At 32.1% G+C, this 15,808-nt stretch overlaps 2 protein-coding genes across 2 annotated transcripts in view; one reads left to right on the top strand and one right to left on the bottom strand.

Moving 5' to 3' along the window:
* roh (reduction of Rh1) overlaps positions 1-15,808 on the bottom strand; it is a 41,306-nt gene that overhangs the window by 18,467 nt on the left and 7,031 nt on the right. The window lies entirely within an intron of this gene.
* On the top strand, positions 1,114-14,148 carry LOC145317514 (NAD(P)H pyrophosphatase NUDT13, mitochondrial-like). The gene is made up of 9 exons (XM_080158624.1): positions 1,114-1,368; positions 1,472-1,540; positions 1,648-1,732; positions 1,942-2,118; positions 2,494-2,541; positions 2,975-3,171; positions 12,636-12,698; positions 13,214-13,291; positions 13,891-14,148. The coding sequence occupies exons 1-9, from the start codon at positions 1,195-1,197 to the stop codon at positions 14,026-14,028; spliced, it is 1,029 nt and encodes a 342-aa protein (XP_080014750.1). The 5' UTR covers positions 1,114-1,194; the 3' UTR covers positions 14,029-14,148.

Here is a 15,808-nt window from a genome sequence, read left to right as displayed (position 1 = left end):
TTTTAATTGAAATATCTGATAGTCTCTTAAGTCTTTTTGTAACACAAATCTTTGTTTGATAATCATCTGAAAATATTAAATTATATGAATTTTATTAAGCAGGTATTTGGTGATTAAGTTATAAATTTTAGGTTTAAAGATTTTATTGTAATTTTCTTTACTTAACAGCTCAATGCCATATAAATGCCATTCCATTTTTGGTAACGGAAATTCATTTTTGCAATTTTTTTCGACTCTGCAAATTTTTTGCTTTGCAGATTTTTTTATTGCGTCGAAAAGATTTATTTTGGTGTCCCTGTTTCTTAGGGGAAAGTGTTGAGAAGGGGAAGGATGATAGAATGGCTCGGGTACTTTCTCTACCTACTTCAGGGATTTTAAAGTCTAGCCAAATGTGTATTTCAACCTTATTCAAGTCTAGCTCTGGGCCTCCAGTCCAGGAGTTCAGTTGGGACCTTTTATGATAAGACTTATTAAAATGTAAAAAATCTACTATTTTTTATCATCATATTCAGTTGTTTTTATAAATGAAAAAAATAAATATTTTTTACTTTACTTTTAACAACTTAAAAACATAAAAAGGTACTTTTTAAAGTAAACCTTTGTTATAAAAAAATGGAATTATCGCTATTCAAAACAGTTTTTACAAAAATAAAAAAAAATAAACCTCGTCAAACTTTTATTGCATTCAATTGAAAATGAATATTTGAGGATCAAATACGAAATTTGTCAATTTCTAATTTTAATAATTTAAAGGCTAAAAGTCGTCTTTGTTTGATAACGACTAGAAAAGAAACTGCGTCATTTTCTTGCTACCTCACTTTTCACTTGACATTTCAGAGATGCAACATTTTCTTCAATTATATTTTTTTATTTTGACACTTTGTTCATTTATATTTACTTCTTCTAATTTAGATCAAATCTTGCTTTAAATTCATTAACTATATGAAATATATATTGCAATAGCATGTTTACAAATATATTTTTGTTAACGTTTTTATGGACTATTTTTTTTAAAGTTGTTAACCCTGCAACACATGACAATTGTGTAAGTTGTCTGCTACCAAATTCAAAACAAAAAAATTGTTTACTTACAGCAGACAATTATCTAATTATTATTATTTGCAAACAACATCCTGTATTATCTTTTAATTCTAATTTCATACTATAATATTTCAGCTTAAGATATTTAAAACTATGATAAGCTTTAAAATGTTCAATTCACTACATCTTGGTAAAAAATTAATTATGCCTGCCACACGAAGTTTGTCTTATGTAGCTAGGGTGAGAGAAATACAAAAGCTGAAAGAAGACCAAGCATATTGTGAACAAGTCTTTAGCAAAACTGGCAACTATCTACTTTATGTTAAAGTAAGATTTTTGAATGAATATTAAACACATAAATTCACAAAAAAATTATCTCACATTTAATTTATTTAATATCTATATACAAAATAAAGTATCTTTTATTTAGGGAAAACCTTTGTTAGAGAAGAAAGGAATAAATTTCCAACCCAAGTGGATTGACAGCAATGAATTAAAGGTGAAATCTTAATTGACATTATATTAATACTCATATTTTATTACCTATTAGTGGCTTAGAGAGACTTAAAATCTATTAGTTCATCTTTAATATGAACTACATTGAAGGTGATATCAGACAAAATAGAAAATGATTCTGCAGCCCTTCTTGGTCTGGATGCAAGTGGGAAACCTCAATTTGCCATAAGTATAGGTAAATTATAGCTATAAAATTAATGAATATTTTAATATTCATGAAATGTTATTTTAGCGACCGTTCGTTTGACAGAAAAACCACAATCATTAAAGAATAAGACTCCCTTGTTATTTAATTTTTTTTATTTCATGGGGAAAAATCTGCCAAAATATTCCTTTATATATGTAACCTTATATTATTTTCTTCCATTTTGTCTGTTTTTGTAGATAATCACCAAGATAAAGCAGCTGAAATAGAAGTAGAAAAAAGCGCCAGGTTTACTGACCTCAGAGCAGGACTTTTTCTCGTTGACGTTAGCACAGCACATACGCTAAGCAAAGGCTGGTCTTTGCTGCAGTGGAAAAAAACGCTCAACTTCTGTTCTAAATGCGGGAGCCCATTAGGTAAAAATTAATATTTTTGTTTTTGATGGGAGAGGTATAGAACTTTTCTCTGATTATATTGATGGATAAGACAATGGAGGTTAAATGAACATATACACACAATTATGGAAACAAGAGCCCACACTCTGCAGACTAAAATGACTGATTGAAAAGTTTTGGACACTGCTAGTTGAGAACCACCCATTTGAAATTCATCAAGATCACCAAAAGATTTTGATTTAATTACAAAGATAAGTTTATCAACTTTGGGCACCAGTACAATCTACAGTCTAATGTAAAATTCAAGTAAGTCTAAACATCAAATGCGTTGGTTATGTCTAATAACATTTATTTAAGTGTTTTAAACCACGGACTTGATCAAGTTTTTAATTTCAGTCAAAACCTTATCCGCCAGCCAAGGAGCATGTTCAAAGTGTACATCAGGAATTTTATTTTATCATTATTTTTACACTTTTTTAATCATCCTTGTTTTATTTAATTTTTATAGTATCAATTTATTTTCTGAAGTTTTAAGATGATGATGTTAAGCTTAAATATATTTAATTTTTTTTCCCTGTAAACCCGTCATAATCAGAGTATAAATTTTCGAATCATGGAAAGAAAACGAAGTAGCGGGTTTCGTGGTATTTTCATGGTCGCTTTTCTCCTATTTCTAACCCCAGCGGGTGGCTCCAACCCTGCAAGACAATCATACCTAACCTAACATTAAAATAACCAATCAAAAGCTACAGTAAAAATACGACGAAACCCTCTACTTCGTTTTCTTTCCATGATTTAATAACTATAAACCAACACTTCAAGCACTCACAGTCAAATAAATTACCCCATAAAATTGTGATAAAAAATATCAAAATAGTGTACTACCCTCAGACCTCACCAGTTGGAATCGTAAGCATCTGTGATCCTTCAACCGACCAGCTCATGTTAATCCGGCAGCCCCGCTACCCCCCAGGAATGTATTCTTGTATTGCCGGATTTCTTGATGTTGGCGAATCTTTAGAGGATTGTGTCCGCAGGGAGGCGGCTGAGGAAGTTGGCATTCAGGTTGATAAGGTAGAATTTATTGAACATATTTTTCAAATTTTTAAAAGCGAAGCTTTTCTATAATTAGGGTCGGTCCGTTCGTGACGGATAGTTTTTTTCGTTAATTTGGGCATGTTAGAATTGTCCTATCGATTTCAAACTTTGCACGGTGATTCCTGTAGTAGTAAGGTATAATTTAGAAAACGTAGCAACTCTATAATCATTACCAGAATGCCCGTACGTCCATTATAGACATTTTGATTTTTCTTCTTTTTTAACAACACATTTTTATGTGATCTATTTATCCGATCGATCTGATTTTTGGTAAATTGTTTCCTGGGACAATAAAGCATAATATAATAAGCGAAACAACTCTATAATCAAGTCCTAAAAATGTAAATATGTTCATAAATATTATCCTGTATCAAGCAGTTTTTTTTAACAAATTTACTTACAATTTTGCTTGGACTCTTATACATTTATATTCCGATTATTCATTTCTGACACTATACAAGTGTTAATGTCCGTTTGTCCTACCGTTTCAGTGCTTCGCTTTTATGGATGTTATCATCCTTGTTTTATGTCTTTTAAAGAAATGCATCTAGTTTTCACTTTTTCAACCAATTCCAAAAAAAGTATGTAAAAATCAATGCTGTCTTGTCATTTGTATGTTTTTAGGACATACAAGGTGAGTCAGAAAAAACTGAGTTTTTCGATTTTCAGAAACAACCAGAAGGAATACAGAAAAAATAATTATATATCCTTATTCACTAGTCGCCGGAAGGAAAAAGCAGTTTTTTGAAACAGGCTCTCTGAGATTATTACAGATTCTGATATATACATATATAGACTAATGAAAAATGCAAAAAACGAAATCAAAAGCGTTCCTTCTTGGGAGAAAATCCGGGAAAAAGATTTTAGCTATTTTTAACCTAAAATTCACATTGGCAAGCCTGCATAGAAATATACAGACATTTTAAACATGTCATTGCTCAGCACCTAGAAGTGGTAGAAAAATGCTACGCATACCATTGGAAAGCCTATAACCTCTAGTTTCCATATTGGTATATAACGTTTTTGTACTATTATTATTTTTTGAGCTATCCTCTGAAGTATACACAAGTTTTAAAAATGCAGTTTTTTCATGTATTTTAAGTTTGATACTTGTTACACAAACTTTTTAAAAATTGTATTGCTTAGCACCTAGGAGTTATATAATTATTTTATATAGGTATATTTATTATTTATATATTTTGGGTGCATTCAAATTTAGCTTAACCCATTAGTGCCGAACCGGGTTTTAAAACCCGGTGCCAGAAAATGTAAAAAAAACCGGTTTCCGGCTTCATAATTGCATCATTCTCAGTATGAATCCCCCCTCTACTACCCTGGCTTTCATTTCCCCCTGGAGCAGGCAGTTTTGCTTACTTCCGTTTGCCGGTATAGATCAACAAAGTTTGAAAATCATGACAATTCAAAATACCCCATCTAACTTTTTTGTTTTTATAGTAAAGTCAACATGAGGTTGTGTAGTTTTCAATTACGGATCGTATCAAAGTTCTAAAAAGTGTTCATCTCACTTTTGGCATTCAAAAATTACATTTTTGAGTTTTGGTCAAAATAACCGGGTTTATACAGGTCAACCGGGTTTTAAAACTGGGGGAAAGCACCAAAAACGGGTGTTAATGCCTGGTTGGTATTTATGGCCAAGCCGAACCGGGTTTTTTTGCAACTTTCCTGTGCACGCCACTAGAGCAAAACAAAAAAATACGAATTCCGTTTTGACCATTATAAAGCTTCCCTGAAACTTACAGCTCGATCGGCCCATAAAAGTGGCGCTTGGCACTAATGGGTTAATTAAAAATAGTCTTTGAAATGTGTATAGTTTGTAGTAAGAACCAAGGAAGGAGGGGGGGGGGGAGTTTATACACTTTTTGGCAATGAAATTCAGTATAAAATTTTGCTCTGGATGTTTTTGGGCTTGTTTTTAATCTAAATTCTTATATGATTGGATCTACCTGTAAAACTTTAAAAATTTTATTTTTGGCACTTTCCTTCTAGGGGCTTGTGGGGTAAAAAGCCAATAAAACACTAAAATTATAAGCTATGAGATTATTTTAAAAGATATCAAGCTAATATTTCTAATGTAAACATTTTTCACATAATTGAACTAAGTAGCTATTACAGATTTCAATTTGGCACTTTATTTTTAGAGTCTAGTGGGGTTAAACATTCTCCAAATACAAATATTAGGAGTTCTGAGCTTATTTTCAAAGATATCATGTTGAACTTTAATGAATGATTATTTAGTCCAGTTATTTAACAAAATCAGCCCAATATTTTTTTTAAAAGGCCCAGAACTTAAAGTTTTAGTAGTTTTGAGGGCAGTTTCACCACACTAGCCCCTAGAAAGATTAGTGGCTATGTATCTTAACCCTTAACAGTCGTTCCCCTTGCAGCACCTTAATCAGTTGGGGGGGGGGCGTTCAATGCCCCCCCTTATTATCTCAGTTCCTATTAGAGCTAGAGGGCTGTGCAAGTCCCCTGTGTTATGATGAATTTCCTTCGCTCCCTTCACCCTTTTATTTGACAACCTTTGTTTTTAGGTCCTTTTTTACTTAAAAATTTCAAACGGCTGAATTTTTTTTATTTTTGAAGCTAGAAAAAATTTTTTTTTGCAGAAAATGTTTATTTTTATGTAAATTATTATTTGAAATATCAAAACATATGTTTCAGGTGCCGCAGCTGTACTTGGCAGCTGCCAGCCGCCGCAGTCGGCGGTCGGCGGAAAAACGGCGGCGGATCTTTATAAAATTTTAATACATTATGTAGACATGTAAGAAAAGCTTAAGTTTAAAATTTTAAGTCTCTAAGTCAAAAATTGCGGCCACAGGAGCCTTTTAAAGATTTCTGGAGACCTGGAGGATCAGGACCTGCAGGATCATACCTGGAACCTGAAATTGACTTGAACACCTGTATTTAATATGAGGATGTACTACTAGAGGATATTTTAGTATTTTGGCAAGATAAAATGCTTTGTTTAAGTCAAAAAAATATTTTTTTCTTTACCTTGATGACCCTGCCAGGTTTGCTGGCATCCTGTGCCCGCCAGGATGAAGATATTCAAAAAATTCCAACTCTCAGTTATGTGTCATACCCACACTTAAAAAGTCAAGAAGTTTGGGCTCTTTATCTTTCACACACAGAAAATGAGATAGAAAAAACTGGATGGGGGGGCGTTCAACGCCCCCCCACCCCCGACCGTTAAGGGTTAATTATGTGAATAAATTTTAAATAAAAAAAATCATCTTGATATCTTTAAAAATAGGCTCATAACTTATAATTTTAGTGTTTTGGGGGCTGTTATAAACTGCTAGCCCCTAGAAGGAAAGTGCCAAAATGAAATATTTAGTGGCTACTTAGCTCAAATATGCACAAAAAAATGAGCTTGATATTTCTAAAAATAAGTTCAGACCTTAGATGTTAGTGTTTTGGAGCTGTTTTACCCCACTAGCCCCTAGAAGGATAGTACCAAAATTCAATTTCAAATATTTTTACTGGTAGATTTAATCATATAAGAGATCTTACAAAGAGAATCATGTAAATAACTATAACAACAAACCCAAAAACATCCAGAGCAAAATTTTATACTGAATTTCATTGCCTATAAGTGTATAAACTCCCCCCCCCCCCCCTCCTTCCTTGGCTCTTACTACAATGTCAAACCACACACATTTCAAAGACTATTCTTAATTAAGCTAAAATTGAATGCACCCAAATTATATATATATACCTATATAAAATAATTATATAACACCAAGGTGCTAAGCAATATAATTTTTAAAAGGTTTGTGTAACAAGTGTCAAACTTAAAATTCAAGAAAAAACTGCATTTATTAAACTTGTGTATACTTCAGAAGATAGCTCAAAAAATAATAATAGTACAAAAACGTTATATACCAATATGGAAACTAGAGGTTATAGGCTTTCCAATGGTATGGTAGCATTTTTCTACCATGTTTAAAATGTCTGTATATTTCTATGCAGGCTTGCCAATGTAAATTTTAGGTTAAAAATAGCTAAAATCTTTTTCCCGGATTTTCTCCCAAGAAGGAACGCTTTTGATTTCGTTTTTTGCATTTTTCATTAGTCTATATATGTATATATCAGAATCTGTAATAATCTCAGAGAGCCTGTTTCAAAAAACTGCTTTTTTCTTCCGTCGACTAGTGTATTCTCTGTACAAAAGCACATCAAACTTGTAAAAGGTGTTTTTCATTATCTCTAAAAATGCGGCCTCTATGATAGGTGTATGGTGTCAAAAAATGCCTTGTGTGAAAAATGTTGATCAAGAAAAATTAAAATAACTCATCTATTTTGTATAAAAAAATCTTAAAATTTTAATATTTTTTTAGAAAAAGGTCTTAGAAAAGTACTTTAATGAGTTTTAAAGGTGAAATGCTTTTTAGCTCCTCACAAAAGCATTTTTAGAATACTGCAATTTGTCATTTTTTCATATTTCTTGATTGTGATGCATGTGGTTTAAAAGAATCTTCTATAATAACGTAGCTTATAGTAAAAAGAAAAAAAATCTTTTTATTTGACAAAAAAATCTCTTTAGATAAAAAATTTATCAAGGTGTGAATTTTTAAAATAAAAATGCCTTTTAGAAACCCTACCCTATTTAAATAAAGTTATTATGATGGATTATAACACACAAGTATAATTTGTCAAAAGGGGGCGGAGATTTTGGAGATTAAATCCAGTCTTGCACCAAATATAGAGGAAATTCAGGGGGAGGGGTAGGAATTTAGGTAACAAGATGAAATATTTCCGGTCATGAGCTGGTTTTCCGGTCATGGAGTATTAAATCTTAACAATAGATTACAACAAAACGTTCAATTTATAATGTGATAATTTAATTTAAATAAATTGTATTTTTAAGATGTTAAATATTTACAATCTGTTGAATACAAATTTTAATAATTAAAAAATTTGTTTGTTTATCTTTTTAGAATGGTAGACATTTTTTATTATTCATAAATCTACCTAAAAAGTACAAAATAATGGCCGAAAAAGTCATCACACACACTTTTTTAAATCTTTATGCTCTAAAAAGCGCCGTTGTTTTCAGAGATATTTAAAAACACCTTTTCTAAGTTTAATGTATATTTCTATAGAGAACAAGAACCTATAACTGTTTTTTCTATATTCCTACTGGTTGTATCAGAAAATCGAAAAACTCAGTTTTTTCTGACTCACCCTGTATAAAATGATTGTCCCACCCTGGTATATTAGAAAATTAATTCTGAAGCTTCTCCACACTAAAATAAGACTTTAGCCATACGAATTCCGTATGTCCAGATGTTTCTATAGTATGGAAAAGGTTCAGAAATTAGTATAAGTGTAAGTAAATTTGTCGTATCATGAAAATTTAAATTCCCCAAGCTATAATTAGCCTTATCTGTCGAAGATACGATTTTGCCATATTAAAATTGGATGAAGATTAGGTTACAAATTTTAAAATAATAATTAATCAAAGTAACTTTGTCATTACCCAGAACAGGGTTAAATATAACCTTTTTAGTAATTAAAAAATAAGATTTGTAAAAGATAAATTTCTAATAGCTTTATCACTTCAAATTAAAATATATTTTTAAAATCTTTTATTTTATCCCTTAAAAAGAGGCAGTACAAAAAGAGTTTAACAGTAAAATGGGTAAAGGAGAATAGCAATGTATATAAAAAAAGGGAAGGGTAAAAAAAATTAGGGTAGCCATAAGAAGGGAAACATTAATGTGGGGAAGAAGTCAAAATAGACAGAAAAGAGAAGGTAAAACGGAAAATACTGCGGTTGTGGCGTCCCTAGCATTGAGGGGTTTTGCTTCTGTGGGATAGCCCCCATCCCAAAAATATTTTTATTCAAAAAGTACTCCCATATTCAATGACGTCGACTAATATAAAGCTTCCTTGACAAACAAATAGAAGACAAAACATCTCTCAATATACCTTTATACCCTATTCTAAAAAAAATATATCTCTAACTATAATAAAACATATTATATTAAACTTTATATTAAAATCTTTATTTCTAATACAATTGTAGGTTTAAAAATGACATAATAATCAATTATCTTTGTTTGACAAAATTATTTTTGTTAATCTTTTGTAATCTTTTTTTCACTTTGATAATTTTGTCTATAATACATTTTCTTTAGTTGCTCACTATATTTCTTTTATATATTTGTTTAGTGGTTGATAGACACGCCTTAAGTCATCTGTATGTGGTTTATAGTCAATATGGGGGTAACTGCTGCTGAAAGACGGTTAGATAAAGTTAGGTTGCAGTCTGAGGGTACTGTCTGAGGTTGCTAGCTGAGGGTGCTGTCTGAGGGGCTGGCTGAGGGTGCTAGCTGAGGGTGCTAGCTGAGGGTGCTAGCTGAGGGTGCTAGCTGAGGGTGCTAGCTGAGGGTGCTGTCTGAGGGGCTGGCTGAGGGTGCTAGCTGAGGGTGCTAGCTGAGGGTGCTAGCTGAGGGTGCTAGCTGAGGGTGCTAGCTGAGGGTGATGTCTGAGGGTGCTGGCTGCAGTTGCTGGCTGAGGGTGCTGTCTGAGGTTGTTGGCTGAGTTTGCTGTCTGAGGGTGCTGGCTGAGGGTGCTGGCTGAGGGTGCTGGCTGAGGATGCTGGCTGAGGTTGTTGGCTGCTGTTGCTGGCTGAGTTTGATGTCTGAGGTTGCTGTCTGAGGTTGTTGGCTGATGTTGCTGGCTGAGGGTGCTGTCTGAGGGTGCTGTCTGAGGGTGTTGTCTAAGGTTGGTGTCTGAGGGTGCTGTCTGAGGGTGCGGTCTGAGGGTGCTGGCTGAGGCTTATTTTGTTTTGTAGCTTGATCCAGAGTCTGTAAAAAATATTGATTTAATATTAAAATATCTAAACAAGTTTATAATGTAAAATAAAGTCCGAATTAATTGTACTTTCAGGGAAGCATATGTGTTTGGTTGGTTTTAGGCTATTTTCCTGACCCCCCTTTACCCTCCAATAGAATCTAGGGGCGAGGCAACTAGTAATATAAAATTGTGATATAATAGACTTTAATTAAGTTGATAAAATTCCATAAACAAAACAATTTAAAAATGATCTCTAATATTAAAGTTAAATGAAAACAAGGAAGACAACACCCATAAAAGAGAAGCTCTGTAATGGAAAACGAACATTAACACTTGTAGAGTGTCAGAACTGAATATTAATGCATATATCTATCCAAATTGTATGTAAACTGACCAAGCTATATTGGCTTGATTCACTTTACCTAAAGACTAAATGAATTGAAAATGATTGCTAAAATCGAAATGTATCTTCTTGCCTTAGAATAGTGTATTTTTAAAAAAATAGATTGAAAAACATACTAACTTTAAAATGTAAATTTGTATTAAAACTGATCAAATACATGTTACTGTTTAAGGACATACTGACGTTTGATGACTTTATTATAGAGATGCTTTGCATATAATACTATACCTTGTTGTAATAGAAATTAGTATTCAAAAAATTTTAACATTAAAAATTTTGTTGTCAAGAAAAGTTTAAATTAACAAAAACAGCTAACTGTAACGGAAAGACGGACCTACCCTAATTATAAAAAAATTCGCTTTTAAAAATGATATTTAGCATTAATAGATATGATAAGTTAAAAAATACCTTAAATTATGAAGACATTGTATATTCACAATCACACCAACTGTGTCTATTCTCCATGAGATAATTTCAAACTGACGACTAATATTATTAAATAGTCATATCAGGGACATATCAGGGTTACCAATTTTTGATAACTTCATAAATATCCTCATAATCAAGTAACAGGATGTGTGTTTGTCTCTCTGTCTGTTTGTTTGTACCGAAGGATCTCACTAACCACTGAACCAATTGAGTTCTCCTCAACAGGACATATGTCCTGGGACAATTTTGGGGGAGAGTACCACCAACCTCCCAAGAGAAATCGCCCATATAAAATAATTACTCCCCCCAAAATTTTTTTTTACATTTTTTTAAAATAAAAAGGAGGGGGGGATGCCTTTCTTCCCCCAAAAAAATATTTTTTTAAAACTTTTTTTTTAAAATCTTAATTAACACAATGGGTTATCAAATTCGACTCTCCCCTCCTCAAGTACCCTTAGAGGCCTCTAGGGGTGTAGGTGCTAGTGTAGAAGATAGTACCTAATTAACAAACTACTGCATATTTTAACTGTTGTTATTATTATTTTAATCTTTCAATAAATAATAATGCAACAAAATTTTCATTGATTATTGTCTAGGATATGGAAACCATGAGTTTTATAGCTTATTACAAAACGGTCAAATTAATGGGGTTGGGGACTCAATAGTTGTAGGAGGAGGGGATTAGTGTTTGAAATTAAAAACATATGCGTATTCTCTAAAGTAAGTGTTAATACATTTTAGCAATTTATTTTTTATAGTTGATAATATTTTATTGTACCTAATGTATTTGTCTCTTTAATACTTTAATCAGATGCTATACATGCAAACACAAATATTTATGTATATTTTGTGTGCTTCAAATTAAAGAAAAGCAAAGTAAAACCAGATAAATTTACATAAAAACTTGCACCTTTTTAGAATGAAAAGAACATACAAACCCCAGAAAACATCTTGTTTTTAATGTCTGACGTTTTTGGCAAAACAAATAAAGAACTAAAATTGAGAAATACCAAAGACACACAAATTGTTGTTTTTATAGGCAAAAAATCTATTTTGTTAGCTATTTTGTATGAATAATACCCCTCCTATGTTTCAAATTACTAATGTGACCCTTTAACAAGAAAGATCATATAACTATCTCACATTATCTCTACTCCCCCTTTTATGCTTGAAATAATAAATTTCCCCAAGACAGAATATAAATTTAGCCAAATGTTTTCCATATCTTTTATTGATGAAAAAATAAGTTTGATTCCTGGTTTAATTAAATAATTCTACAAAAAATCAGGGTATCAAATAAAATTTTCATTGTTTCACAAACAAAGTTACCAAATAAAAATCTTGGAATATTTAAAACACACAAAGATATTGTAGAAAACAATATTTTAGTTTATCTAAAATGAGGATAATTATCCTCAGCTTAGCCATGTTAATCTAGTATTGTTAGACGTGAATGACCAGGGCAAAAAAGTTTTTCTCTCCGTCCGCCCGTTCATTACGCTCAACACAGGCTTATTAGGTATATAGACTTTTTATTAGTTGGGTTCTTTAAAAAAAAATTTAATTAATGGTAGTCAGCACAAACTAGCCCAACACTATTTGGCCGCCGGTTTGGAGAGGTCTTGCAAAAAAAAACGTCTCCAAAATCTTACTAACCTAGACTAGACTGTTTTTAATTTCACCAATCCCCATGTTTGAAAGAAAACAAATTGAAGCAAAAGTTCCTATGTAACTGACAGGTTTTCTAGCTTTTCCAAACGATTATAGAATTTACCTATCTTAGGTTACATATTATGGTTCTCAACATTGGCCATTCCCGGCTGGCAGCCTTATGATCGGATGCAGGGTAAATATCTTTAACAATGTTTTGTGTGTTATTTAATACAAATAATAATTTTAAAGTTAAAAGGTATAATTTTTTTATACTATTTTACACCAGTCGTAAATCCATCAGCTAACAATCTTTGATTTACTACAATGTAGAAAAAATCAGGGGTCTAAAGGGATAAGACAATGGCCGAAAAATTGATGTACATCCCAAATAATGACATAAAATTACCCCTACTGTAGATAAAAATTAGTGGTTGAAACTTTTAAATTTGAATAACCAACCAATTAAAATTCATCAGTAGACCCCAATGTTGTTAATACAACAAATAAGAAAACGATATCATAAAACTTTAGATAATAGTGCAATAAACAGTCCATTGTCCCCCTCTCTCTCTCTCTGAGAAAAAATACCTTGTTAAACAACAACAATCTTTATTTATGTTAACCTATGAACAATACTCTTATGTTTACAGGTTTCACTCCTTAACTTAGCAACATTGGTCTACTGTCGTTCATAGTTCTTTTTTACAGGCTGAAGCGCTTCCAGGTCAGACGCCAGATCCATGCAAAGTAGAATTGGAAGATGCCAGATGGTTCACGAGAGACCAGGTTAGCTAGTTTTCAATCAAAATACATTTCCCCCAGCCCTTATAGGATATACATATTTTGTAAAAACCTTGCTTGTGGCACCAATTTCACATATTTTTTTCAGGGGTGTATATTCTGCACAATAATTATTTTTTTTTCCCCTGCTACAAATTTTTATATTTTTTCTCCTCCTGTTTTTTTTTTCAAGCAAGGAAGGGGTAAAATTGTAAACTCTTTATTTTATTTATATTATCCCCCCTCCCACACATTATTTTAGTTTTTTTCACCAAGGATGAGAGATAAATTGAAAAAATGTTTTCATTTCTCTTAATTTCATTTCCCCCCCCCCCCCCCCCAACAACATATTTTTTTATTTTTTTAAACCTTGATGATACATTAAATTAGTGAAACTATTGTATTTCATGAATAAATTAGAAAAAAAATAAGTTGTGTTTCTATCAACAATATGAATAAAGAACTATCACATGACCAATAAACTATACAGCTTTTTACTTTAAATACATTGTCTAGCAGTTTATCATATTTTAGTGTAAAAAAAAACATATTTAACAAACTTCTTACTACTTTCCAGATGTTGTGTAATAATTTGTTTATTTTAGGTTCAAGAGGCTGTGGATAGAATCAACAGAAACCCAAATCTCCGGGTACTAAAGAATAACAATCCCAATGAGATATTTGTTCCCCCCAAGGGAGCCATAGCCCATCATCTAGTGCAAAGGTGGCTGGACAAAATTTAAGCATTATACATTAATAGTAGAATTTTATCCATATTGTGATCTAGAAACGAATTATCATGAGAGAAATGTTGAGCATTATTCATTTGATTTACTTTTATAAATATATGTAAAAATATTTAAGTGAATTTGTTTATCATTAGCTGTACTGTATGTACATGATCATATCTTAAAAGTGTTTACTAAAAAATGTAGACGTGGATATTTTAACAGGGGAAAATTAGCTTACTATTTCCCCCGTCATTTATTGGTCGGGTCAATCAGCTAGTAGGAAGGGAGGGCATTTGGGTAAAGGTGGGGGAGGGGATGATCGTTATTTTATATAGCCCGCTACACGGTTCACTTTATTAGAGAACATGTAAAACTGCAAGTTCCAAGTAATATTACAACCATTTGTTTAATGGTATGGTTGGGTCAACAGGCGCTTTTGAAAACACAATTAGTTAAAATTTTCTTTAAAAATTGCAGTAGTTTTCTCATCTATTACTAACTCTTCAATAACTGCAGTTTCAAATTTTACTAATGAAGTTAAAAGATAATTTCTGATCCTATTTCATACCAGTCGTAAATATATCATTTAGGTAATAATGTTTGATTTACTACATTGTACAAAATGTTGCTTGGTACTGGAAGCAAATTACCCGGCATAGGAGGGCAATAAATCCACTCCACATGTACCTGTAGTACTCGCATGAAACAAACATTGAATTAATCGTACACAAAAATTTATTTTAAAAACTAATAACAGAATATATGTATGTTTTGTGAGATCATAATTTTTAATAAATGCCAAACTAAAATCACAATTATTCAGAATTGTAAATAAAGTATTATTTTATTTGTCTCTAAAATAATTAGTTAATTTACCATGTAGTCAGAATTCTTGACTGTCTGTGTAAACTCGCGAAGTTGACTCTTCATCAGACCTTAATTCCCCCTCATTCATAATTCCTGTCTCCCCCAGATTATCTTGGGATTCGAATCCCCATGGACTAGACTTATGTTCATTACCGCTGTCATTATTCGACTCTTGACTACTTTCATTGTCTGAGCTATTATCATCCTTCTTTGAATCAACTGGTGAACATGTGATGATATTTCTTTGTGTTTCATGTTGTGGTTCTGTCAGATTTTGATCGTCCTCAGTTTCACTATCCCACTCGTCTTTTAGCATTTTAACCGTTTCTGATCCACTGCTTTTAAGAAGAGAAACGCTTTCATTCAACACTGATTCATCTTTACCTTTAGAATTCCTCAAAGTTTTATCATCTTGTGCGCTTGATTTTCTTGGTCTGATTCCATCTTCGTGTTGATTTGGAAGGTCTTTATCACAAGCTACGATGAGAGAGCTGGTTGAGGGGGGCTCTGAATTAGATAGGGCACTTTCATTTGTCACTGGACTGGTCCGCTGTTCTTGTCCTAACACCTTCAGTTCCTAAACAAAAAAATCACAAACAATATCATGAAATTGTATCATTTTAATTCTTCAATAAAAGACGAAGAGAGAGAATATTTATTTATCGCATCGTATTATAAACAGCTTTCCGCGGATATAAAAATTTACAATTATACGATTAAAACCAGTTTTTTAAGGCCCCGAGATGACAAAGACACGGGCTAAACAATCTGGTTTTATTCTTATGATTGTTTAATACATTTTTCATTCATAGAAAACTGGATAAAATACGATGCTTTACATAATATTTCAGTATGGCTGAGAACCGGTTCTAATCCACCAGATATTAATCGGATCTGAAGAGATACTGGAAAAAGTTAGACTAGT

This window comes from Acartia tonsa, chromosome 4 (assembly GCF_053477335.1).
Source record: "Acartia tonsa isolate MP-2025a chromosome 4, ASM5347733v1, whole genome shotgun sequence".
NCBI classification, from domain to species: Eukaryota; Metazoa; Arthropoda; class Copepoda; order Calanoida; family Acartiidae; genus Acartia; species Acartia tonsa.
The sequence above is the reverse complement of the archived record's forward strand: the minus strand, read 5'-3'. Positions and strand labels throughout refer to the sequence as shown.

Bases quoted from the DNA above. Each gene is read 5' to 3' on its own strand.
- LOC145317514 (XM_080158624.1), top strand. From the start codon at position 1,195: ATGATAAGCTTTAAAATGTTCAATTCACTACATCTTGGTAAAAAATTA. The intron at 1,541-1,647 runs GTGAAATCTTAA...ACTACATTGAAG, and splicing joins TTGACAGCAATGAATTAAAG to GTGATATCAGACAAAATAGA. The intron at 2,119-2,493 runs GTAAAAATTAAT...TTTTAATTTCAG, and splicing joins TAAATGCGGGAGCCCATTAG to TCAAAACCTTATCCGCCAGC.